The following is a 25,790-nucleotide window of genomic DNA, read 5'->3' on the forward strand; positions in this document are numbered from 1 at the left end:
ACTCATCCCTCAACCAGGCCATATCACCTCTCACGCAGCCCCAGCCCCATCTCCTCGATGGCCCCCTGCCTCATCTCCTTCCCTCCTCCACCTGCCATCCACTTAGTTTCCTAAATCAAAGGTGGCAAATTGTGCTGTACCTTTCCTCCCAACCTACTGTACCTCCCACCACCTGGCCCAGCAAACCCTTCTACATCTTTCTCCGCCCATCACGTGTTTACTTGCCACACTTCCTCTGTCAGCCGACATCTGCAGGCCTGCACTTTGCAGTTCCCTTAGCCAGGAGGCCCTTTCCAGTAGAGCAAAATTCTACTCATGACAGAAGACCTCCTCTCTGAGCCTCCCTGGCAGACTTGAGGCAAACCCACAGCTCGCTCAAAGTTCTGTGAGCACTGAACACAGTGTCTTGCTGGAGATGCATCTGTACAGGGCTGACCTGCCAACCACACAAAGCTTCCTGAGGGCAGGGCCACGTCTGTTCATCTCCAGAGTGCAGGTGTCAAGCAGAACCTGGCACAGAGAGGGAGTCAGCACACCCTTGTTTCGACTGAGTACCCCATTGAGGCCTGTTCAGCACATGGTATGGAGGCTACAGGCCTTGCCCACTTGAGCTCTCCAGGCAAGAACACCAGAGCTGGGGATTCTCAATGCCTGGTGTGCCAAGGCTCAGAGCTGGAGGCTGAAGAACCCTTGGCAGAGCTGCCAGCCCAATGCAGCTGTGGGCAGCACCACCTCATGGCATGGCAGGAGGCCATATTGGTGAGTCCCGATTCACCACAGGCTGTAAATACAGCCATATGCCTACAGGGTGTCACTGATGTCAGGTTAGTCTCTGACCCCAGCATCTTGGACATTCTGGACAGCTCACCTGGCTCCACCTGCCCCCAAAGCACTCTCCCAACCAGGCAGCTTGATGCCCAAAGAAATGCCTTATCCCTGGGCCAGGGGCCACCATAATGGCTGGAAGATTCCACCTTCTTTCAGCACAAGAGCTGAAAGAGGGAACTCAAAGAAACATGATATGACCTCAAAGAGAGGGTAGCATCTGAAATGGTCTGGTCTTAGAGTGCTGGCTTCAAATGGGGCTGAGGGAGGGAGAGAAGAGGAGGCAACAGACCAACGCCCCCTCAGAGGCTAGGGACTCACAGTGGTGTGGCCCCCTGCACTCAGAAGTCCATGGGCAGAGACAAGCCAGGAAAATTAGATCGTGACAAGTAGAAAGCCAGCATATCGTGACAAGTAGAAAGCCAGCATATATAGAAATCTGGAGCAGAAGTCCAGATTAAATCTGGAAGGAGCTTCAAGCTCAGAGAGGAGGTGGTGTGCATAGCCAGCTCAACGATTTTCCCACCCCTCCCCAGAAACCAGAACACCCCTTGCCCAAGTAGCCCTGCCCCATGTCTGTCCATGGGGTAGAACCCCAGCCAGGGCCCAGGAGGCTCCTTACCATGCGGGGGTTGTCATAGTAGACGGCAACGGAGCGGAGCTTGGGGGAGACACTGCAGCTCTCTGTGAAAAGCCGCCCAGTCTCACCATAGGGCCCCACGTGGAACTTGTAGGCCATGGTGACGTTGCGGATGGGGGGTGAGCCAGCACTCACTGCCACCCCGGCCAGCAGCCCTGAGTACCCAGCAAAGGCCAGCAGCGTCAGCAGCAGCAGCAGAGTGAGGCCCCCAATCAGGCCCAGGAGTAGCAGGTCCGACATGGCTCTGTGCCCCCCACGCCGCACCCCAAGGCAGCTGCAAAGGAGACAGAAGGAAGAGGTGGCTGGTAGCCTGTCTGACCAATGTGCCCACCTTCCCACCAGCCAGTTCTGGCCCAACCTCAGCCCTGCCTTGGGTGCTCTGATGTGGGAGAGGCAGGAGCCAGAGGTGTTTACACACAGAGTGACCTAGAATGGAGTTACAAAGGATGACTGAAGCTACAAGCCTCTTTATTTCTTAATCACAACTGTTGAGGCTCTCAGAGCAGCTCTGTCAGCTGGCAGCCTTGGTCACACCTGGGGTAGCTGAGTCATAGAGGGGCACAGGAGTGAGTCAGCCAGGGACATACTCCTGGCCCTGACCAGCCACCCCTGCTGGGCCAGACGTCAGCCAGCCTGCCTTTTCCCCACATTGCCTCTTCCTTATTCCTTACCACAACTGAGCCACACTGCCTGCCCAGACTCCCCAAGCCTCATGGGCCACTGCCAGAGGGAGGACAGGCAAGCACAGGGCCCAAACACGTATTTAAAAACAGGGAAACCATAAGGAACAAAACGTCAGGGGGAAAAATGTGCCACAGGAAGGGACTCTTGTAGGAAGCTCTCCTCTGCTAAGCACATCTGGCCCGTGAAATACTGCTTTCCAACAAGCTCACCCACCCAGAACCAAAGGAGAGACGAGGTTAAAATAGCCTGAGCAGGCAGAACAAAGTCTAGCACTATGCTTCCCAGACTTGAGCGGAGCTACCGGTGCTAACAAGTTTCATCTCACTTTCCCAGTCCATAGATTAGAAACAGCAAGGAAGAAGGAGGAGGAAAAGACTGCTAGAAGTGGAGACACAACAGGTAGCTGTGAAAGTTACCCACGGCTGGAGCATTTCATCCTATGGTGGAGGGGTGCTAGCCTGGCAGGGAGCCACACCTGGGGTCCACTTGCTGCCCTGTCCTTCCCCCTTCCTTCCCTTCTCCCCAACATCTCCAGATATTTGGAATTCAGTTTTTGTGGTTCTGATCTCCCCACCTGACCTCCTGTACTAAGTAGTTTACAGGAAGCCATCCTGGGGTAGGTATGCTGGGGCAGGGCAGGGGTGTCTTTTTTCCTTTTTGTGTATGTCATTTATCTGACAATTCTCCCTCTTCCTCAATGGCCTTTCCCTGTTTCCCGTATTTGCTATTTGCATGGTACAAGCAAAAGATACTTGTTTCAGGGGAGAAAAAAATAAAAAGCAGAGAAGCTATCAAAGAGCAGGCCTAGCGACACAACACATAGGTTGGTGTATGAGCCATTCAAGACAGACTGCCTGGAACTCCATGAAACTTGGGGCCAGAAAACTAACCCTCTTACACAGAGGGCTTGACCTGCGTCACCCAGGGGGGGAAAAAAATCGCACCACAGAGAAGACTATTTAAAGAGGAATGGAAGCATCTGACCCATTGGAAGAACATTCTCACCCCAAGTACTTAAAATTTTAAAAGCTTTAGGAGCTGAAAATCAACATGTTGACCCTATGGAAAACAGCTGTATGGAATAATTTGTTCCCTGTGGGTTCTGGGTATCAAAATTTTTTGCTGAAAAACTGTCTTTGGAGTCAATGTGCACACAGTGTTTGTCTCACAAAAAACGCAAAGTAAACTTCTAAACCTTTGGCATCATGACCTTGAGGTGTCTCACACTGGTCTTCTCATTGACCCCTGTTCCTGGCCCCCAGCTAGTTTCACTCCTGTTTTCTTTGATGATAATGATGATGAATCTTCCACTTAGTACTTACTATATGCTAGGCACTGTCTAAACGTTGAAACACAGATACTTCATTAATCCTCAAAACCAAGTGGATATGGATCAGAAAACAAGTGGTTAGAGATTAAGAGCCTTGCCCAAGGTCACAAAGGTACTAAATAGAGCCACCTGGACAAAATGCAGGCAATGGGAATCCAGGTAGTCTGATTCTAGGCCCCCACTTCCACTTTCTCTCTCCTCCCTGGGAACAAGACTTCCAGAAAAGCCCAAGCATTTAATCCACGTTGGACATCTCTGAACCCAAGGCTCTCAGCTGGAAGCTCTCAGCATCTAAGGCTCCCACTCATCTTGGGAGTGATCAGCCCTCACTGTGACCTACCCCCATCCTCTCAGCTGCACACTCCCTGTCTCCTGAAAGGAGCTTAGTTCCCACATTTCTCTCACCTCCTAAACTGCCCAAAAGAGGGGTGAAAGGTACCTGGGGGCCGCAGAGCTTTGGTCAGCCCAGGAAGGAGGCAGGGCAATGGAAATTTCCCCTTTTCTCAAGATAAAGGGAAGGAGAAGGGCTGGGGAAGCTCACCTCTAAAGCCAGGCTCAATTTTAGCAACTCATGGCATCCAGCACGGCAGGGACCAAACGCTCCAAGTGCTCCAGGGCTGGGGGCAGAAAGAAAATAACCACTGAGCCGGGCACCCTGCCCTGACTGATCTCTTTTCAGGGAAAGTCCACAGGGGCCTCTACAAGAACTCTCTCCTCGCCACAAGGTTGCACCCTCCACCATGTCCTCAGACCCCTTAGGGAAATCAGAAGCCAAATTCCGCCTCAAAAATGTCAGCTCTTCACTAGACCCTGCTCACATATCCCTGTTCTTGGAGAGCCCTCTTCCTGGAGGGCTCCAGCCACCGCACCTGGCCGTGACACAACCCCTGCCGCTGACCCCGGGCAGGTTGTGACCCCTCTCGGGCCTCGGTTTCTCCTCAGGTTAGAGGCCCAGGCGGAGCGTCTGGGCGGGCTGCCCCGCGCTGGCTTCCCGAGGCTGCTCACGTGCGCCGCGGCGGCTGGCTTCGCCCTTAAAGCGCCCGCTGCAGGCAAAACTTTGGCACTCGGGGGGCGCGGGAAGACGTGGAGTCTGAGGGGCCTGCGCGGGAAGGACGGGACGCTACCTCCACTCTCGGCTTCCAGCCCCTGCTCACCCTCTCCTCGCCTATTTACCCAGCCCTTTTCTTTTCAGCCACGACCTCACGGGGTCCCAGGCACCTCTGCAACTTAAAGGAAGTTAAAAGTTTGCAGCCAACGCTTCGAGGCGCGGCCTCAGGAGACGGGGGCGGAGTTAAAGTACGGTTCTAGCCTCAGTCTTCGTGCTCCCCACCCCCTCGCCCTCCCTGGCTCCCTTGCCTCCGGGCGTGCCCTGCACCCGTGACCGAGGCAGAGGGTGATCCGGGATAGTAGGCTGGTCCAAGGTCGCGTTCGGGCCCTTGGACCGGCCAGGGCGAGCTGTGGCCGAGACGAGATGCAAAGAGCGGCTGGGCCGCGGGGGGTCACGGTGGGGACGCGGGAGGCCCTGAGGTTGCGCCCGGGCGGACGGAGGTCCCAGGAGCTCGGCGCGCGTGGAGCCGCCCCAGCGTGAACACCTCCCCGTCCCGGCCCTCACCTCAGCTGCCGCCCGCCGCGGACGCCGATCAGCGCACGCGGCTCGGGGCTCAGCGGCGGAGCCTGCGCGCGCCCGCCGCAACGCTCGCTCCGCCCCCTCTCGCGGCAGGACGTGGCCGTGGCCGTGGGCGCGTGCGCGCGGGACCCGATGGGCAGAGGCCTGCCCCGCCCCGTATCCAGGGCAACAAACGTGAGCCTGTTAGGGGCCGAGCCTGTCAGGGGCCGAGCCCGCCCCGTACCTTCGTGCCTCCCACAAACTACTGGGTTGCAGATGGTGATTTAGGAACAACCTCTTAACTTCTGGGTTGTCGAGAGCACCCCAGGCATGAGGGGAAGTAGAGAGGCAGTGTGGGGTCCCGGAAGGCGGCACCGGAGAGGATCGTTTGAAGAGGCTTGGGAAGTGCAGCACGGCAGTAAAAGCCTGGCATTTGTACCACCCTAGTTACTGCTACTTTCTCTCACTGAGGCTTCGCGACAGACCTGGGAACCGGGCAAGGCATGGCCACTTGCTCCCGTTTTACAGCTGAGGCTCAGGGAAGAAGCGGGATCCAATCTCCGGACAGCACAAATATCAGCTTCCTACCTCCAACACTCCACCCTTACCTCCCCCTTCCCCCCCCCCAAACGGAGCACAAGGGTGATCATTCATCCATCCAACATTTATTGAGTACCGCTCCCTGCTAGTACAGTTCTAGGGGCTGCGGATACCAAGTGAACAAAACCAAGGCCCCGCCCTCCTGGAGCTCACCGGGGAAACGCCCCCCTTCCAGGCTCCTCCCTCAGTGCCCTAGACGCAGCTGGGGGAGGCAGGTCTGCCCTTCTAGCTTAAGTATTCTAGATAACCCCCCAAGTCAACTGTAAGTTCGTTGAAGACAGGTTCAATCTTCAGCTCGTATTTCTGAGGATCTAGAAACAGCAAAGCACTCTTCTCGGGCCCCAAAGATAAAACCTCGCCCTCTTGAGAGGCCCAGTCTTGCAGTGGAGGGGCTGGGGGAGGTGACAACTATGCTCGTAAGATTGGCTACAAGACAGGCGGGGCCAAGTGCTACTTTGGTGCTCCTCACATAGAGGATTGATGTTTGGGAGGTGAATCATCTTTTTGTGGATCCCATTACTGTACTAGCAAAGGGCAGACTGGACACACACAGGCACTTATAGCTGGTTTCCTTTCCTTCTGCTTCACATTTGTTCTGCCCACAGGCAGGGAAGATTGAACCTCACCCACAGGGCTCTGGGCCAACTAGCGGAATGGGTAGCTGACTCCTCAGAGGCACTCAGGGCTGGGCTAGCAGGGTCGTGGCAGTTGTTTTGCTGATGAACATCAGGCACGTGATCAAACCCTTTGGGTGCCCCAGGCAAGAGGACTATACACTTGGAAGCATTTCCTGTGAGACGAGGAAGGGCCAGTACCCTCAGAGACAGACAGCCTCTGTATGGTCAGTTCTGCTTCTCAGAAGCTATGAGCTTCTCCCACGAAACTGTTGTCTGGAGCTGCCCTTTCATAACTTGTCCTGTCTGCTCACTTCCTTTAGCTTGGTTGGGGAACTCCAGAGCCCCACGTCAGAGTTCAGGGCGTGCCTTAGGAGCTTCAGCACCTCTGTGGTGAAAGTAGAGTTGGCCTGTGACTGGGGCTGCAGGCCATCAGCTTCCCAGGCTTCATTGCAGGCTGTTCCCAACAAAGCAAGCCCTGATCTCCACCGGATCCCTGCAAGGCCTCCACTAGCCACCAGGAGGCAGTAGCCCAGGCACTTTCCACTACCCCTTGCAGCAAGTCTGAGCAGAGCTGATCACCTAGCCGTCTGCCTCACCCATGCCCCACTCCCAGTCCTATCTCCCAATAGCACATATTCTCCTCTCATGAGCCCAGACTTGGCCTTTGTCTCCTCCTGCCTTCCTCTGTCCAAAGAATTCTTACAGAAGCACTTTAACTCTCCCTTAGTAAATTCCAGAGAATGTTTCCCCAAACTTGGGAAACTAAAGCATAGACCATTCCCTCCTTCCCTACCTCTTCATGCTCCAAAGCCCTTGTTAGTTCTCTGAGGCAGTGGTTAGATCCTCTAATTCAGATGACAAATGGAGAACACACATGCAATGTAAGATGCTCTGCAAACCCTGCCACCAGCCATCTCCCCCCCTCTGAAGGCACTGATGCTGTGCCCAATCCCTGGCCACTCACAGCCTAGTTAGGGCTGCCCCTGCAGGACTTGCCATGACTGAGGGACCAGCTAGCCTCAAGCCACCCTGAGTCAGCTTCGCTGTTTCCTCTAGAGCCAGGAAATGCGGTCCTCTTCAGGTGAGCAAAGGCAGAAAATGCCTAATGAACCCCACTGCATAAAAAGAGCCTGCCAGCAGTCTGCCCTCTGTTCCCACCCCCCACCTTCACAGGTGCCATCTCAGCATCCAATATGCTCTAAGTTATATCCCTTTCACCACCACCCAGCCAAACAGCTGTTCAGACAATTCCCTGATCAAACAACACTGCCTTCTTCAGTTTAAATTTTATTTTACAAAAAGAGAAATAAACTGATAGGCAGTTATACTGACTTACAATTGTTCTGTTTGCTTTTTTAAAAAAGTGACATGAAACACAAGTAAAAATAAATACGTCATAGAAACAGCCAGTTGCCCAGTCTCTGGGGCAGGAGCACCTGCCCTGCTGAGAGAGGAGGGAAGCCCATGATCACACCAGCAGCTGGAACACCCAGCTACAGATGTTCCTCAAAGCCAGGCGCAGGTCCCAGGCCTCAGGGGGTGTCCTGAAGAAAGAAGATGGAAAACCAAAGCCAGGTGCCAGGTCCCTGGGGCCACCTCATCTCTCCCCCACCCCACTCCTCCTGGCAGCAGTGTGGCCTTAGTGGTTATCCATTGTGACCCCCTCAACCCACCTGGACCCCCTTCCCCGACCCCTCTGGAGAGGGTACAGGAAAAAAACAGTCTTGGGCGGGCTGAGGGGATTCTTCTGGTGAGTCCCCAGCCCACCCTGAGTAACACAACCAGATAACAATTTACACCCACGTGCACAAGGGCATGCGTGTGCACACATACACTCTGTCTCTCTCTCTCTCTCACACACACACACACACACAAACCTGGGCTGAGCTCTCTTCCAGGGGAGGGCCCTGGGTCAGGTCACAGTATGAGGTCCCCTCTTTTCTGATTATTATCCCAGTAGTGGTAACAGAGAGTACCCAAATCACTCCCAGCCCCCAGCCTTACAGACTCTGCAGCCTGTCTAGCTACCTCTCTCCAATGCACTAGATTACTATATCAAATAGACCTCTGAGAGAGGAAAGGAGCAGACTAAGGTCCCTGAAGAGCAAAGAAGTTGGACACTGCCTGCTCAGGAAGTTCATCGTAAGACTCGGGTATTCATAAAAGGCCTAGGGCCAAGCCAGTGGCACAGAACAGACATTAAGGGGTCACAGTGGAATACACAGGACAGCAGAGAAGAGTCAGTAGGAGGGAAATAGAGTCTGAAGGTGACTGATGGAGAGCATAACCTTCTCAGGCACACCTTGAGGTGTGGATTTCTTGGGAACAGTCAGCAGAGGGCCAGAACGTCTCTTGGGGAACTAATGGGGGAAGGAGCTCTTCTCTCAGGAGTTTTGATGGGGGAAGAGTCACTGAGTTGGGTGCATAGGAGGCCATGGCTCAGAAAGGAGAGACTGGTCTTCTGTGGAATCACAGGGAACTGGGAAGCACAAGGGGGTCATGGCCAGGAACACTAGGAACAAGGAATGTAAAGCCCCAGAAGACCTTCCCCATGGGATGAGGACTCAGTTCCAGAGCAATGCCAGGCATGAACAGACAAGCAGAGAGCCTTGCTCTGCTGAGTGCTTTGGGAGTGACAGTCCTACCCAGACGGCTAAAGTTTGGTTGAGTGTTTCAACCTATCAGCAAAATATTACCCCAACGATTTGCTTCATGTCCTGGAGTGGGAAATTTTCATATTTAGTTGTGAATCACAAGTATATAGTGATTCCACACACTAATTCCTAGGGAATAGAGTTCCAAGGACCAGAGACATCCTTAAGTCAAAAGATGCTTAAGAAGCATAACTCAAGGGGGTGAAAACTTTGCAGATATCTAATCTGAAGAAAAATATCTGGATCCAACATGGTTCACTTACTTTCTCAATTAAATGGCTAATCTGTCTCTGTTGAATTTTTATCTACAAAGGTACTGAGAAAAGGGAATAAAGCATTATTACAAATGGTAATCCTGAATTATTAAATTGTACTATATTCCCTAGGCTGAGGATTTAGGCTAAACCAGACAGATGGGGCTTGAAAGGCCCTTGAAAACATTCTATGGAAGACAGTAGCGAGGCAAGATACCTAGACCTGATCTTCTGCCCTCCCCCTTATCACCATCCTTCCCTTACTCAGGCCTGGACGGTGCGTGGACATCAACACCAAGTGTTTCTGATCAAAGGAACTGTAAAACATGGTTCTTGGGCTCTGAGACATTTCCTGCTACCCTCACACATATGCTTATGTTTGGTGTGCATGCACGCTTGCCTACCAGCACACAGAAAGAGACGACAGAAAAGTCAAAGTATTTTCAGGTTCAATAAAAAAAAACAACAACGAAACAAACCATGGAACCAGTAGCACTCTTAATTTCCCATGATCCCAGCCCTACCCCCTTACACAATATAAGCTGCACATATCAAAGAAAATCTTGCCTAGCCAGGTCAGCCTCCCAAAACTATGGCCTCTCCTGAGTTGAAGCAAGACCCAGCCCATGGAACCACTGGGTAGAGAGCAGGCACATGCTGCCACTCAGAACACCCATTACTTCCTGGTACCTTCAAAAGCCCATCCCTCCAGTGACTGGTTTTGGTTCCTTGCTGGGATAGTTTCTGGATTCTCAGAGCTTGCTGCTGTGATTTCCTAGAGGTGAACATAGAAATATCCCTCCTTCCACACACACACACACACACAATTTCTGGGATCCCAGTGCTCCGGAGCCTTAGAGGCATCAGTTGTAACCCAGGTTGTGAGTGTGCTCTGCAAATCAGAGATCCAGGCTAGCTTACTCCCATTAACCAGCCTCAACCTGAGAGCCCACTCTAACTGAGTCCCTTCATCATTCATTCTTGGGATGCATCTGAAAGAGAAAGCACTGGTTGGAACTGCTGTTTTTAAATTATTAAAATAATTTGCATAGCTAAATTGTAGGTCTAAGGCTTCTATAAGTAGGAGAGTTAAATGTCTGACAGGGTGCTTATGAAAATACAGAAAGCAAGCTCCCTAAGTTCCACTTTTGGTGTAACTGAACAGTGCACACACACACACACACACACACACACACACACACACACCCATCCATCAGCCATCTCCTTGTCTCTTCTCTGGGGATAATATGCCAGAGTGTGCTAAGAATCCCCAACAATGGAAACAGGCTGGTCAGAAGAGTTGCAGAAGCAAGCAGATACTACTAGGGGTGAGCTGGCTAAGTTGCCTCCAGGGCTTGGCAGAGGCAGGTGCAGCAGCTGCCCAGTGAGGAGGGACCCATGGGTAGGTGGTAAAGCTCTAAAGCCAGACAGGGTTTGTTCATCATAAAGAACTGCCCAGCAAGGTCTTAGCAGCAGGGGGGAAAAAGGCAATATGAAGACAACCAGTGTTTATGCTTAACGCCTAGATGCCCCCTCGCCCCTGGCGGAGACCCAGAATGACTGATGTATTCTTTTAAGACGATTTAAGTCTCCTACAGAGGAAGGGCTCCTCCATGTTCCTTCAAAGAGGATGGAGGTAGCAGACACCAGGCCCACAATGATCATCCAATACGTTGAGGAAGCCAAGACATTTCCCAATAGGAAATCAACAGTCTGTTCCCTCAACCCAGCAGCCACCTATACACAGCTTCACTAGTCAGCATAGAGAGCCTGTCCCTAAGGTCATCCCAGGAGGACACAGCTCCAAATTTGGGGTCACTTACTTCCCAATTGCAAACTCCATGATCCTAAATTTCAAGCACTGTGGAATGAGTCTCACCATCACTAACTATCCAGTCACAGGATTCCCTGATCTTCCTGAGGGGCCATTTCCTGAAAACATAGTTGTTTAGTGTAAACCTTGGTCAAGCCTAACTTTCTTTCCTTGGTCAATTCACCATCTACCCAGGATTTATTCACCAGCAGCTATGGGGTCTGAGATATCTTAAAATTTCCCTTCCCATCTCCTACCCTCCTTACCCTAACCTCCCCTCCCACCCCCCCAAAAAAGAACCAAGACACATGAAAAGTCCAAATAATAAATAATTGCCCTTAAGAAATAAATTAACATGGAGCTCTCTAATGGAGAAGGAAAAGGAAAGGCCACCAGAACAGGCAGCTGGGGGCTCAGTTCCAACCTTGTGAAGAATGTTTTTTCTGGCCACAACTCCATGACCTCCCACTCATACACTGCAATGCTTCTCCCTCCCAGTCTCTGCACACAGACAATCTCACACCCCAGAAAGGGAGATCTGCTCAGAGACAGCCACTGGGGAAAGAGACACAGATTGGTAATGCCCATTTTCTCTAATAATTTCCCCCAAATTTTAAAACAAGTCTGGCTCTGATAACCAGGGACGTGGGTTAGCTGGGCCTTGTCTTCACCCAAGTAGAAGGAAACTTGTGGTTTCCATGGCTCTTCTCCTGGGCTCACCCTGATGTTCATACTAATAGTTGCCATGAACCACCACACTCTGATTTCCATTTTACAAAAGATAAATTCATTTCTTAGTTTCCCCTTTAGTCCCTCCCTCCCTCCCTTCCCACCCGCCTTCACCCCTGCTCTGTTACATACATGTAAGTACAAACATAAACACACACGCACAGGCACACACACACATACCTGGTCTGCTTCTTTCCCACCCCCTAAAAGGATTCCACTTCACGTGGAATCTCAGTCTGCCTACCCTTCTTCTCTTACCCTCCCTCCCTCCCCTTCCCTCTCCAGGCCAAGCTAAATCACCCAGTAAGGCAGCTCTCTCGGGAGAGAATGTTCCCAAAGACAGAAATGGGATGTGAGCATCTACCCTCAGATGGGCAAGCAAGCAAGCAGACAGCATAAGCAAGGCAGGCAGGAAGAGAGGCAGACTGCCCTGCCTCTCCATTCCTGTTTTAGGTCCCTGATTTCCCACTATTGCTGCTCTGTTGGATTATTTTTGCCTCTTTTGTTAAACAGCAACAGAGCCCTGCCACCTATGGTCAACCACCCTTCTTTGTCCTCTTCCTTTTCCCTCCTGCCAAGTGCCCTATTCTCAGAAAGCCCAGATTGCTGCCTTCCATCTTGGTGGGCAACCTGCTGGGGCCCCGAGTGAGCTGCAGAGGGGCTCCCCAGCTATTTCCCAGTGACCTCTATTACATCATCGTCCTTATCCTCATCATCATTGGAGCTGAACCCCACCTCAGCAACCTCATGAGAGTCAAATGGAGGCACCTGGGACCGGAGAAGGCCGCCAGCTGGGTAGCCTGCATGTGGGGATATGTAGCCTGGGTAGACAGACATGCCCCGTGAAAGGTTGCTGGGCAAGACAGGGGAAGGAAAAGGCGCAAACATCCTCGGCTCGGACAGGAGTGGCTGTGAGAATGGGAGTGAGTAGCTGGGTAGTATCCCTGGTACAGAGGGGTTGAGCATGAAGGAGGGGTTGCTGGCAGTGACTGAGGTAGCCGTGGAAGAGGAACTGACGGGGCCTGCTGGCACCAGAGGGTCAGTAGTCACTGGAAACACCAGGCGGGCATCTGCCAGCAAATTGGACAGCTGGTAGTAGGAGGGGGTACTGCCCATAAACAGGGAATTCTCCCCAGCCTGGGAGGTGAAGGGTGGGGTGAGGTTATGGTTTAAGGAGACGGGTGGCATGGCAAACCCGCCAGAAACTGGATACCCGTGTTCATACGGCTGCACGGGGGCTGGCAGATGGCCCTTCCTGGACCGCCGGCGGGCTGACTCCTGGGCAGCAGGTGGTGTGGCCAACTTTCGCTTGTGGCCCCTTAAGTCCAACACTGGGTGCCTGTCACCACAGGGCTGGCCGGTCACCAAGAGGGAACTATTGAGGCAATGACCCCCATGTCTAGGTTCAGTCCCAAGAGCTGTCCCAGGAACAGCACTGCTGTCCACAAGTTGAGCTGGGGGGCCAGGCAGGGCAGCATTGGAGCTTGGGGAGCTCTGACGGGATTCCCGGGCAGCAGCCACATCTGCATACTGCTGGAGCTCACTGATGATCTCCGGGCTGTCTGGAGAGACAGGCCTGGCCAGCCCCTCAGGGTCGGGGGCTTTGGGTGATGAGGCACTGTGTCTGCCGTTGCTTGTAGACTCGAGAGAAGGCCCCTGGGAACCTGGGGACGAAATGTAGGTAACTGAGAACCAGAAATGGTCAGGGAGAGAAGGCGGGTGTAAGACAAGATTCCATTAAAAAAAAAAATCCTGTCCTGTGGTCCCCCAAATTCAAATAGTTCGATGTGCAAACAACATCACCCAGTCAATTTTTCCCAATCACAAAGAAAGAAGTCCTTTGATCTAGGAAACAAGTCTATCCATGCAAAGACATGTAACTTCTCTGTACCCCAGTTCCCTGTAAAACTCCACCAAGGTGGATCCTATGAAATAAAGGATATGAAATGCTGAAAGATATTCTTTTAGTCACACTCCTTCTGGGGGCAAAGATGGTCAGTGACCAGGATGGGAGAAAAGAGGAAAATGAAGTTCAAAAAGTAGTCCATCCTGGTTAAAAACAAAACAAAATCCATGGCCATGAAAGTGAATAGGGCAACTGGGAAATCTGAAAATGGCCTGACTAGTAGGGAATATTATGGGATTGTTAACTTTTTTTAGTGCGATAATGGTTTTGTGACTAGGAGGAGTATGTCCTTAATCTTAGCAAATGTGTGCTGAAATATTTAGGGATGAAATGACATGATGTCTTCAACTTACAAATAGTTCAAATAATAGGAAGGAGGAGAGAGAAGAAAGTTTATGAGAATGATAACAGTCATTGGATCTAGCTGTAGGATACATGGGTGCTCACAGTGCTGTTCTTTCAACTTGTCTGCATGTCTCTCAATTTCCATGATAAAAGCTGGGAACAAGAGCAATCTAGCTCTCATACCCTCATACCTCATGGTGGGAGGATAAGTGAGAACCACTCCCACAGAGGGGACTTTTGCAAGAGTTCCTAACATTGTTAATGTGCCACACATATACTCTTTGATCTGGCAATCCCACTTCTAGGAATTTTTCCTATAGATACACCCATATGACTGTGAACCAGTACTGTAATGGTGGAGCACAACAATCTAAATGTCCAGGGACAGGGAACTTGGTAATGCACTGTATTACACCCATCTAACTGCATCTTGTGCAAACCTTCACTGAGGAACATTTAAAGAAAGGATAAGGAACAAGCACTGAGATACACTAGTGAATGAAGAAAAGATCAAACGGTATATTACAGTAAATTAGCATTTGTTTAAAAATGCAAAGAAAAGTTATATACATATATACATTTTTTTAATATACACAGATACACACGTGCGCACATACATATCCCTGTACCATGTATATGTATAGAATATCTTTTAAAACAAAACAAAACAAAACAACAACAGGAGGGACTTCCCTGGTGGCGCAGTGGTTGGGAATCCGCCTGCCAATGCAGAGAACACGGGTTCGAGCCCTGCTCTGGGAGGATTCCACATGCCACAGAGCAGCTAGGCCTGTGTGCCACAACTGCTGAGCCTGTGCTCTGGAGCCCGAGGGCCACAACTGCTGAGCCTGCATGCCACAACTCCTGGGGCCTGCGCACCGAGCCCGTGCTCTGCAACGGGAGAGGCCACTGCAATGAGGGGCCCATGCACCGTGGCAAGGAGTGGCTCCCGTTTGCTGCAACTAGAGAAAGCCCGCGAGCAGAAACAAAGACCCAACGCAGCCAAAAATAAATAAATAAAAATAAATAAATCTATAAAACAAACAAACAAACCAAACAAAACAGGAGTAGCACCTCCAGGAAGGAGCAATGGATGACTGGAAGTATGAGGGAAGAAAAACTTACTTTTCACTTTACCCCTTCTTGTACCCTTTGAATTGTGAACCATGCACACATTATCTATTCAAAAAATAAATTAATTACAAACCAACCCCCCCCCCCAAAAATGCCATGTAGGTCAACGGAAAGTAGAAGCCACTATACCTGAGGCAGCCATCTGACCATCTTCAGGGGCCTTTGGTTTGCCAGTCGCCCGGACAGCAAAGATTCGCCCATCACTGGTACGGATGTATGTCCCTAAGAAGAAACATGAGGAAGACTGTTAGGAGCAGACATGCAATACAGCCAACCCTGGGAAACTCCAGGCCTGGGCACTGTGGGCTCAGAAACAGCTATAAAACTGGTGTCACATCCTCTCTCAATATCCCTGAAATGAGGAGTGGGATGACTGAGCTGTGGACCCAATATTACTCACTTATTCCACAAACACTGACTGCGTGACTACCATATACCAGATACTGTTCTAGACACTGAAGTACACAAGACAGAAAAGGGCCCTGTCTCACGGAGCTTAACTCTAGAGGGGGAGATAGACAATTATACTAGAAAATATCAGGAAAGGTTAAATGCAATGGAGGAAATAAATAGGGTGCTGTGAAAGAGAGTAAACTGGCTCCTTCTGTTCTGGCCCAGGTCCTCTTGATCTGGAAGGAGCCTTATTTCCTCAATAACACCCCTCCCTTGGCAGGAATAATTCAAGACGGCTATTCTATTCCCACACAGCACTAGTCAACCTTTCCTTGGTCTTGAGCATGTCATTTGATCTATCTCTTGGTAGGGCTGCCTCTTGGCCAGAGGTCAAAAAACTTTTTTTAAAGGGTCAGTTAGTAAATATTTTTGGCTCTGTTAGCCATAAGGTCTCTGTTGCAACTACTCTGCTGCTGTAACATGACAGCTGGGTGTGGCTGTGCTCCGAAGGTCTTTATTTATGGACACTGAAATGTGAATTTCATATCGCTTTCACGTCACAGAATACTATACTTTTGATTTTTTTTTTTTTCAACCAATTGAAAATGGTTGAAAATGTAAAACCCATTCTTGGCTCAGAGGTACAGTAACAGGAAGCAGGCATGATCTGGTCCGTGGGCCACAGTTTGCATACCCCTGCTCTAGGCCAGGAAGAACCCAGTAAGGGGGCTACATATGACCTTCTCTGGGTGTCATGTATTTCATGGCATCTTTTCCCTGAAACTAAAAGTACTTTAACCCAACAGAGGCTAGGGCAAAATCTCCTTACTAAGCAAAGACCCTCGGGGAGCCTCACACAGCAGAGGCTGACATGAAAGATAGGCTTCAGCTGTGTCCTAACACCATCCAGCCCAGATTTCTCCAGCAATCTCATCTGGAGAACTCCATAAGGAGGCCAGAGGCAGTGGACTTTTCAAATGGCCACACTGGAAAATTCTGTCATGCAACCCAGGTATACTTATTCATCCACCCACTACATTTTCTAATCAGAGACATCCACCCCACTCTAAGCAAGTAGGTAAGACGGCACAACAATAAACAGGTTGGCTTATAACCCATTCCACAGCTCATTCCCTCTGATTCTGGCCTCCCTGTGTGTAGTGTAAGTGCTAGACATTAAGCTTTTGACTGCTCAGACATCCATTTCAAAGACATCCATCTTGGGTAAACAAACTGCCAGCCTTACGGCACAGCTACTAGCTAAACTACTAGGTAAGGAACCAGGCTGCTCCCTCCCTTGAAAAGTTCCTTTTTAGAAAGCCTGAGGTAACCTAGGTAACTAACCCTTGAGTGAGCTCGCTCTTCCCTTCGCACACACTAATTCCCATTCTTATGTTTTAAATTCACCAATAAAGGGACTTCCCTGGTGGTTCAGTGGTTAGGACTCTGTGCTTCCACTGCAGGGGGAACAAGTTTGATCCCTGGTTGCGGAATTAAGATCCCACGAGCTGCACGGCGTGGCCAAAAACATAAATAAATTCACCAATAAAGATTGAACCTGCGAAACCCTAGCCACCCCACTCTTGGACCCTAATAAAGACAGAGACCCAGGTCCACAATCTCTTTCTCTCTCTCTCCCCCCCCAACCTTCCTGTGTGGCCCTTGAGTGTGCCATGTACCCTACAGGACCTGTGAGTAGTAAACCTTGTTTTTTCAAAGTTCCTTGATGATTGTTGCTGAGGTGCATCTTGCAATCATAATAAGAACAACAAGGGCTGGTCTAGCCACAACACTGGCTCTGGGGAAATGTATGTGGGGGCTTGCCACAAGTACTACAGGACTGGATGAGTGCCCCAGGCATTCCTAGCCGATACTATCGATAGGCTGAGACCAATACAAAACACTGTGTGTATCCAAACCCACTCCAAGAGTCTCCATAAAAACGATGGCAAAATATAGGAATGCAGGGACCCTAACTCCTTTCTTTTAAGCCACTGACAGATATCCTTTGAGCCCACCCCACTCGGCTAAGCTCCTAGAAATGTCATTTTCTCATGTTTCCCCCACGTGTTACACTCCTATAGGATGATTCCTATCTTCTCTCTAGCTCAAACCATATGTATTTATTTTGCTTGCCAGCCCACCACTCTCAACCAAAGGTAGGGAATAAGCCCTTTGGTCAGGCTCTCACCTTTTGTCCCACGGATGATGTGGATGCTCTCACCAGCATTAATTCTTGCCTGTACGTCTGTGGAGCTGTTGAGTCCAGGAATAACAATATCTAGTGGAGACAACAGACCTCAGATTTAGATTACATGGGGCCTGACTGAAGGAGGGAAATAAAATGCAAAGTCCACATCCACCCCTGTTCCTCAATGGTTTCCCTAAAGCGTCTCAGTGGAGCAGAGGTCAGAACCAAGGAAGTTTTGAAACCAGCAGGGCCTCTCACAACTGTCTAAACAAAGAATACTGTGAAAACAAGAAACTTTTTAGAAATCTGATCATCTTTCTGATCAATTTTCCTTGATTTAATTTAAAAATCATAGAGTTTTTGGTTTAGAAAAAGTTTCAGTTCAAATGTTTATTTCTATTTTTGTTTCTCCCTCCCTAAGCTATTTGCATGTATCTGCTGCTCCTGTCACTATGAAGAGAAAGAGCATTTTCAAGAATCAGCAGAGAAACAGGATTATGAGAGGCTCTCTCTTTTTTTTGGCTGTGCCGCAGGGCATGTGGGATCTTAGTTCCCCGACCAGGGATTGAAACCACACCCCCTGCAGTGGAAACGTGGAGTTTTAACCACTGGACCACCAGGGAAGTCCTGAGAGCCTCTCTCTTTGTTTTTAATTTGTTTCAAATTTTTTTCTTTTTTTTACAATGAACAGCTATTATTTTCATACTCAAAAAAACCAATTAAGATGTTTTCATGAAAATGTATTATGAGTATTTCTAGATAACAAGATGAAAAACAGCATCATGAAATGCTTTCCTTCCCAATTACCCTGAACCACAGAATCAATTGCAGGGACGGATGGGCTGCCCAACTCCTACCACTGGCCCATCATGCTCGATCTACATTAAACTTACAAAGAAAGAAGCAAGCGACATTTAGGTCTTTTAACTAAAGAGGTTGAGAGCTGTCCTTCATACCCACCTGACCCTACAAGTCAGGCAGGACTCAATACATTCACACCTCTCTCTGAAGACCAACCCTATGTCCAGTGACATTTCCACAATCTCTGCAGTGTTCAGAGTCCATCCCACCCACCACATTCAAGAAAACCCAGTTCCATGTTGCTCTTCTTAAGACATTTCATTAGAATGCAAATTCTTCAAGATCAGGGACTGCTGCCTTCTCTATTTTTACCTAGAGTGCCAATGTAGTATGGCCTAGAATGCAAACATTGTTTAATAAATACTTCCTGAATGAACAAAGTAATTTTAAAAGGGACAGCACCCTGGAAGAGAACTCAGGAGCTCCCAACCTGTTGTGGTGACCACCTTCTGCACAAGGACTCCCGCACGTTGCAGGTAGTTGATTGGGAAGTTCATAGCTGGATTTGTGCTGGAGGCAGAGCTTACACTACCTCCCAGTGGGACATGCCGTGGCATCATGGGGATTGGGGTGGACTGTACAGGACGAACACTGGCCACAGGCTTCTCATCACTCTTCAGTGTTGGCTGCCTAGGAGAGAAAGAGAAGCACACTAAGGAAGTTTGGCAGAACAGCCCTTACTTATCTTTCTGCAAAGACTGCTGAGCCTCTCCAGACTTCCCCATTCTACAGCCTCAGATGCTGCTGAGAGAAGGATCAAAAGAACCTGCAGGGTATGGTAAATTCAAAAGGAGACTAGAGGCAGGGCTGAGACAGAGAGGAGACAGAGATAGCAAGGGATAACGCCTCTCAGAGTCTAAGAAGAATCAATGTCAGTGGAATAATGCCTTTTTGGAAATGTGAGGTGACATCTGCTCCTCTAGAATTTGGACTGTCTACATAAATTAGGAATTCGTCCTTGGAAGGAATTCGTCCTTGGAAGTCAGGTAGAGGCAAAGAGGCATTAAGTGGGGGGGAAGTTCTTCAGAACACAGTGCATACTAATTTGAAGATAGATGGGTGGAATTTTCCCACTAACCCAAGAAAATAGGGCCATGTGACGTCACATGTTCTGGTGGTCTTGAGACTATCTATCCAACTTTAACCATCATTACCCTCTGAAATCTCAAGTTTCAATAAGTAATGCAGACACCTCTCTCTTCTGAATTACTTTTCAATGGACTTCTCCCAGGGCCAATCCCCAAAGTGCCCCTAAAGTCACAGCCACCACAAAAGCAGCAGCAGGCAAAACGCCGTGCACAGAAGTTGGGCTTCTACATGGCACAGAGCCATGGCCAGCCTGAGTACCGGTTGTGCATCTCTTACTACCAAAGTGCCAAAATGTTATCCTGTGGTCAATGATGCATTCCTCACTTTTCACCTTCCTTTCAACTGGATGTTGGTACCTTGAGAAAGCTACTCCTTATTTAAGGTTTCTGAAATAAAGCCCCTGTCTCTAAGCTTTCTGAAGTCTGCATCTTTGGTCTTTAGTTCAGAGAAAGAGAGCCTCTTGGACTGGTATGCTCTTCCTCATCTGACTGAAGACTGGCACATAAAAGAACACACCACTGCTGCTGGAGTAGGTCTGCATGTCTCCTCAGTCACACTGCTCTCAGGTTGCCTTTGGGCAACCCCTGGGGCCCTGTGGATGCCATCATTCCGAGATAGGCCAGGTAGCACGGCAAGCTCACCAGGATCTGGGACCCACTTCCGCAATGCCTGCCCAAGGTGGCTATGCAGGAGCTGGGGGCCCTGCTCAGATGTCAATGGGACTCTTCTCAGGATAAGAAGTCAGAAGGGTAACAGGAATCTAGCCTAAGCCCCATACTCTGCAGGGGCTAAGGCTAGGAATTTGGGCGGAAAGGCCTCCTCACATGTACCCAGACAGGATAAGGAATCAGCAGGATCATGGGATGGCTCATCAAATGCTGTGGGAGGCCAATGCCTCCCACAGGGCCAGAGTTGGGCCAGAAAAGGAGCTGAAATCTCCTCACAGCCCAGCTCATTTGTCACATCTTCCCTCCATATGGCTTTTCTCCTACTGGGTTCAGACTTAGTCCATTCCTGCTATTACAAGGAAAAGCCCAGAAAAGAGATAAAAGGGGTGGAGGACCAGAGAAGAACATACTCAGGCAACAGTATCTTGGAAAATGACACAGAAATAAAGTTTGAAGGCTTTGAAACATGGCAATTTTCTACTTGAAAGCATCTTATACATAAAAAGTAGCAAATTTACTCACCAAAATTTAGTCTTACATAAAATCTTACATGGCTTCAGTTCCTTTAGAAACTCATTTGACAAGTTTTTTTTTTGTAAACATGGAATAGTCAAAAGAAACAATTCTTAAATCTATCCCTCTCAAAATAATTATCTTTAATTCAAGATAATCAAATAATGTAAAAATGCAAACCAGGCAATCAGGAAGCTGATCTGATAAAGGCTATGAGGCACTTTGTCTTGTAATGAGGAAAAAAAACAGAGATAACTATTCTATAATTTCCTACAAAGAGCTTTTCTCCCACCTAGCAATTGGCTTCCATGCTGTTCCTATTCTTAATAGTTCTGGAAGCTGTACTCAAGAAAAAGATTTTTTGCTCAGGAATAAGGCGGACACAGAGTGAAATCCCATTAGGAATAGCAGGATTCCCTGACTGCAATCCAAGACCCACAGAAGACCTGGCCTTCACTCTTGAACTTCGCTGCTAAGTGAGGGCTAGCACCAAGGTGCTGCAGATAGGAAGCAGCTGTGTGGGAGGGCTGGGCATTTGTGTTATGGGAAGCTGCATCTCCTCGGGAGTCCAGAGGGACTCTCCTGAGTCACAAGCCCAGCAGCTCACTCTTCCAGCCAGAGCTGCTTAAAACACCAGGGCTGCTGAACTGCTTCAGCACCTCATCCAAGAGCAGAACCTCTCAGTTCACAGCAGCCAAAGAGCAAGTTGTAGGGTCTCCCTTTATTTAAAAAAGGAACCAGTTGAAAAGCTTGACCCTGGCCCAGCAGCAAATCTTCCTCCCTTTTCAGTGACTCACCAGTTTCTCTGACTGAAGGCAGGGATGCTGGTCAGGCTCTGGTCACTGGCGGGGTAATACTGAGCATATGATGGGCGGGTGTAGGGGACCGATGTACGTTTGTCTTCCTCGTAGCTTTTCTTTGCTGCTTTTTTCTCAGCTTTGGTCAGCTTGTGATCCTTTCGGTTAAGGAGCAATGACTCATGCTCAAAAGGCTCCTGGGGACACAGGAGGATGTTGATTTAATTACCAGTCTTTGTGACATACAATAAGCCTTACTTTGAAACCAAGAAATGGCTGGCTGTCTCCAGTACTTAGCAAAGAGCCTGCTCACAGACACACAGGTGGGTTTACTGTCTTCCTGTCAGCAGCATAAATTCTCAACTCTAACCTAGCACCAGCTTTGGACAACCTAAGTCTGCCTTCCATATCAAAAGGATGGGAGAGTTCAGAGAATTACCAGACTATATTTTCAGAACTTTTCCCCCTCTCTTTCTGCTAGGAAAACTCACAACGGCCAAATTATTCTCATGACTGAGCACACACTCCTAGGATGAGACTAGGATAGGATAGGTGGTTTGGAGAGGGGAGGGGGACTGTCTGGGGCAAGGAAAAGAAGCAGATGAATTCAAGTTGTCTGCATGAAACAAAACTTTGGATGAAGGAAACTAGCTTGCCAGACAAGCCTCCCTCAGTGGAGAGTGCAGTACTGGGACACATGCATACCAGGGTCTTACCTTGGTGATGAGGTGAGGGTATTTCAGACAGGCAAGTTGCAGGACTGGCTCCTTGATCCCCTTTATGTTCAAGGATGCTTGGGGAGCTGGCTCCTTCTCAACAAAGTGCAGTAGGTTCTCCACCTCCTTTCGAGTAAAGTTCAGCATTGGATTGAGATCATCCACGACCCTATCTAGAAGGGAGAAGACATGGAGAAAGTCAGTTCACAGCAAAGAAAACTGCAAAAGCATAGCTACAAATATTGGAAGAAAGGTTGTGGGTGGCATAATTGTTACCAATATCTAAACCATCTCAGGCCACCCCATATCTGAAAGTCAAACAGCAGGTCTGAGACCCTCATGAAACAGAAATATGTTAAGAGAAAATTGCATAACCAGCTCAGCTCTTATCATTAAACCCATCTTCAACAATCTGAGGTAAATTCCCTCTTAAGCAATTATTTGAATCAGAATGAGATGGAAGGAACTGCTAACTTTCTATGACTGAAAGCCTGTGTTTCCACATCCTGCCCCCCTCCCCTCCCACTCTTGATACAATTAGAGTGGTAGCCTGTATAAGTGTGCCTCTTCTGAGCCTGGAAGATGGCCCACCTGACATGCCCTGCTTGGAAATCTGACGGTCATAGATCTTCTTTTCGAGGGTGAAATCAGCCACAAGGCGATAGATGTGACAGGGCTTTTTCTGGCCGTAACGGTATACCCGACATACTGCCTGAGCATCATGGCAAGGGTTCCAGGAAGCATCAAACACCACCACTCGGTTGGCACCAATCAGATTCACGCCCAAGCACCCAGCCCTTTAAAACACAAGCCAATAATCACAGAACCTTTAGTTTTAAAGATAGTTTTCAAATTGGTTTTACCCTCTGTGACTCCTACCCCGATATTATCCTCTTTATCCTAAGCAGAATATACTGAATGATTCTGCTAATGAACAGTGCATTCCTCAAGCACTGAAAAGTATGCCCTGAAAGTCCAACATGGAAGTACCTACCAGCTCAGAAAGAAAACCCACCCTCCCATCCCTCTGTGATGAGTAAAGGCCCATATCTTGGCCCCAGAGTGATGTCACTGGCTGAGGGGAAATGTCTGCGTACCAATGTTTCTGATGTGTTTAGTCTAACAGCTTAGGAGAATGACTGGTTCATACCCTATCGAGGGCATTCTGATGGCAGAAGGCAGCACAGCCTGCAAGTCGCTTGGCATGAGACAAATAATGCCATCAGCCTTTTACAGTTATATTACACTTTCTACTTATTAAAGCACTTTCACATTCATCACATCATCTAAGCCTCAGAACCGTCCTGAGAGAAAAGATAATTATGACCATTGTGAATGAAGGTCTCAAAGAAATTCATGACACTATCATAATTGCCCTTCTAACACAATTTCTTTCTGGGGTCCCCTCTCTGACCTCAAGAACAAGTCACAAACCTGAGGAGATTTCTTCTGACAGAACTTGGACAAGCCTTTGTGGTACCTGCCCATGCAGTCAAATGCCCTGAATGCAGTCCTCTGACCTCCCCTCTCAGGATCCACTCACCTTGTGGAGAGAAGGAACAGCCAGGTGGTGAGGTTGCTGGGATCATTGAACTGATTAATGAGCCGCTCCCTCTCAAAGGCAGGGGTGCTACCATCTAGCCCTAGGACAGAAGGAAATACACAAGAAATGGACAGATGAGGGCAGTGGTATACAGCAAAATCAATGGGCAAATGTGTTTAAAACAAAACAAACACACACTACAGTGCTCAGCTTCCACACCCTGGACATTCCGTGGGGATCTACCATGAGACCCAGGCATCTATAATTTTAAAATACCCCCAAGTGATTCACATGTGCAACAAAGACTATAAACTGTGTTTTTCCCTTTAGTATCTTGGGTCAATTCTAAGGCCAAGGTTCCTAGACTTCAGAGTGCAAAAGAATCACCCTAGTTAAGGAAGCCTGGCAAACACTGGCTTAAGGCAACTGCTCTGCCTCAGTCCTGTGAATCCTAGTGACTGCAAAAGGACCAAAGGTTTTGTGTTTTGATATGGATGATGTTCCTCCCCCACGCAGGAATCCACATTGTTAACAAGCTCCTAAGGCTAAGAAGTTGCTCGAAGGAGACATAAAAAAAATAGAACTGGAGCAGTGGGATGGGACATATGAGTGAAAAGAGGGAAGCTCAAAAGAAAGAGAAAAGGTAAGCTTCAGTTAAGAAGCATGAATAAGGGAAGAGAGGGGTGACATTTGCCACCTATAGTAAAGCAGAGAAAAGGGCAAAGCTAAGGGTATGAAATACTACATGGAGAACTGAATCACTACCAATGTAGGAAGCATTAGTTTAATTGCCTGGTATTAGAGGCTCCCTCAATCAACACCCCAATCTACCTTTCAACTTGAGTTCCCACAATTTCCAAGCACAAAAAAGCTCAGCACTGACTCACTGGGCAAGCCTATAGTCAACACAAGGATCCAGGCTAGCTCCTGTGCTGGAGTCTCATCACCACCCCCTGAACCTCCATTTCTCTAAATCTTTCCTTTAGGCCAGGGCTTCTCAACAAGAAGATTTCCCCACCCTGCTACCCCACAGGGAACATTTGGCAATGTTTGGAGACAGTTTGGGTTGTTATAATGCTGTGGATGCTACTGCCATCTAGTGAGTAGAGAACAGAGATGCTGCTAAACATCCTACAATGCAAAGGACAGCCCCCTACAACAAAGAGTTAACTGGCCCAAATGTCAATATCTGGTCAATAAGTCTCTGAAGTCAATATTTCTCAACTTTTTTTTTCATTACCACCCTACTAAGGAGGCTTTTTACACATTTTTTCCCAATCACCATGCCCTCCATAAAATTTTAACACCACAGATATACTGTATATGTTTATTCATTATATACATATTTGTGCTTTATACTCTTAAAAAGTTAAGATTTTTTGTCTCCTCGAGAACCAATTTTCACCCCCTTAGGGACATCATCTCCCCCAATTTGAATACATGATCTAGGCTGTGTTCACTTTGTTCCTTCTGCCTAAGATGATCTTTGGGCCACACCAGCTCTGTATATTCAAATTCTCCCCATCTCTGCAAGTCTAGTGCAAGTCCCACCTCCTCCAGGAAGCCTTCTCCAACCATCCTCACCATGATGATTCTGTCCTCCTTAGAACCCCCATGAGGGCAATCAATCAGTGCTACTTTGAATCTGTCCTTGAGTTGCTGCACCTCAGATGATGACAAGGCATATGTCTTCTACATCTCTGCGCTCCCCCTATCTGGCTTAAGCTCCCCAGCCCAGGACAGTGCCTCACACAAAGCAGCTCGCTCTTAGTGTCTCTCTGCTCCTTAGTCAATCACAGATATTCTTGTTCATGTGATGGTGAATGGAGTAGGAGAAGAAAGGAAGAGAGAGAGGGGAAGGAAACTCTTAGGCAGACCTTGC

General features: G+C 48.9%; 2 protein-coding genes across 8 annotated transcripts in view; both read right to left on the minus strand.

The window, feature by feature from the left end:
• Window positions 1-5,206, minus strand: part of TEX264 (testis expressed 264, ER-phagy receptor) — a 29,322-nt gene extending 24,116 nt beyond the window's left edge. For 3 of the 7 annotated variants that reach the window (XM_060161716.1, XM_060161710.1, XM_060161714.1), the window contains exons 1-3: window positions 5,092-5,206; window positions 4,021-4,096; window positions 1,448-1,739 (exon numbers count right to left, since the gene is read on the minus strand). In XM_060161716.1, coding sequence (XP_060017699.1) covers window positions 1,448-1,705 — 258 coding nt within the window. In that variant the 5' untranslated portion in view covers window positions 1,706-1,739; window positions 4,021-4,096; window positions 5,092-5,206. Of the gene's footprint in view, window positions 1-1,447; window positions 1,740-4,020; window positions 4,097-4,297; window positions 4,317-4,348; window positions 4,519-4,652; window positions 4,676-5,091 lie in introns of those variants that run through there. The other 4 variants (XM_060161713.1, XM_060161711.1, XM_060161712.1 and 1 more) reach the window with 4 other exon arrangements.
• Window positions 5,207-12,024: 6,818 nt separating this feature from the next.
• Window positions 12,025-25,790, minus strand: part of RAD54L2 (RAD54 like 2) — an 86,756-nt gene continuing 72,990 nt past the window's right edge. The window contains exons 17-24 of the mRNA XM_060164022.1: window positions 23,909-24,008; window positions 22,957-23,162; window positions 22,366-22,538; window positions 21,650-21,846; window positions 19,013-19,212; window positions 17,722-17,811; window positions 15,267-15,359; window positions 12,025-13,416 (exon numbers count right to left, since the gene is read on the minus strand). Coding sequence (XP_060020005.1) covers window positions 12,422-13,416; window positions 15,267-15,359; window positions 17,722-17,811; window positions 19,013-19,212; window positions 21,650-21,846; window positions 22,366-22,538; window positions 22,957-23,162; window positions 23,909-24,008 — 2,054 coding nt within the window. The 3' untranslated portion in view covers window positions 12,025-12,421. The remainder of the gene's footprint in view (window positions 13,417-15,266; window positions 15,360-17,721; window positions 17,812-19,012; window positions 19,213-21,649; window positions 21,847-22,365; window positions 22,539-22,956; window positions 23,163-23,908; window positions 24,009-25,790) is intronic.

This window comes from Lagenorhynchus albirostris, chromosome 10 (genome assembly GCF_949774975.1).
Source record: "Lagenorhynchus albirostris chromosome 10, mLagAlb1.1, whole genome shotgun sequence".
NCBI lineage: Eukaryota > Metazoa > Chordata > Mammalia > Artiodactyla > Delphinidae > Lagenorhynchus > Lagenorhynchus albirostris.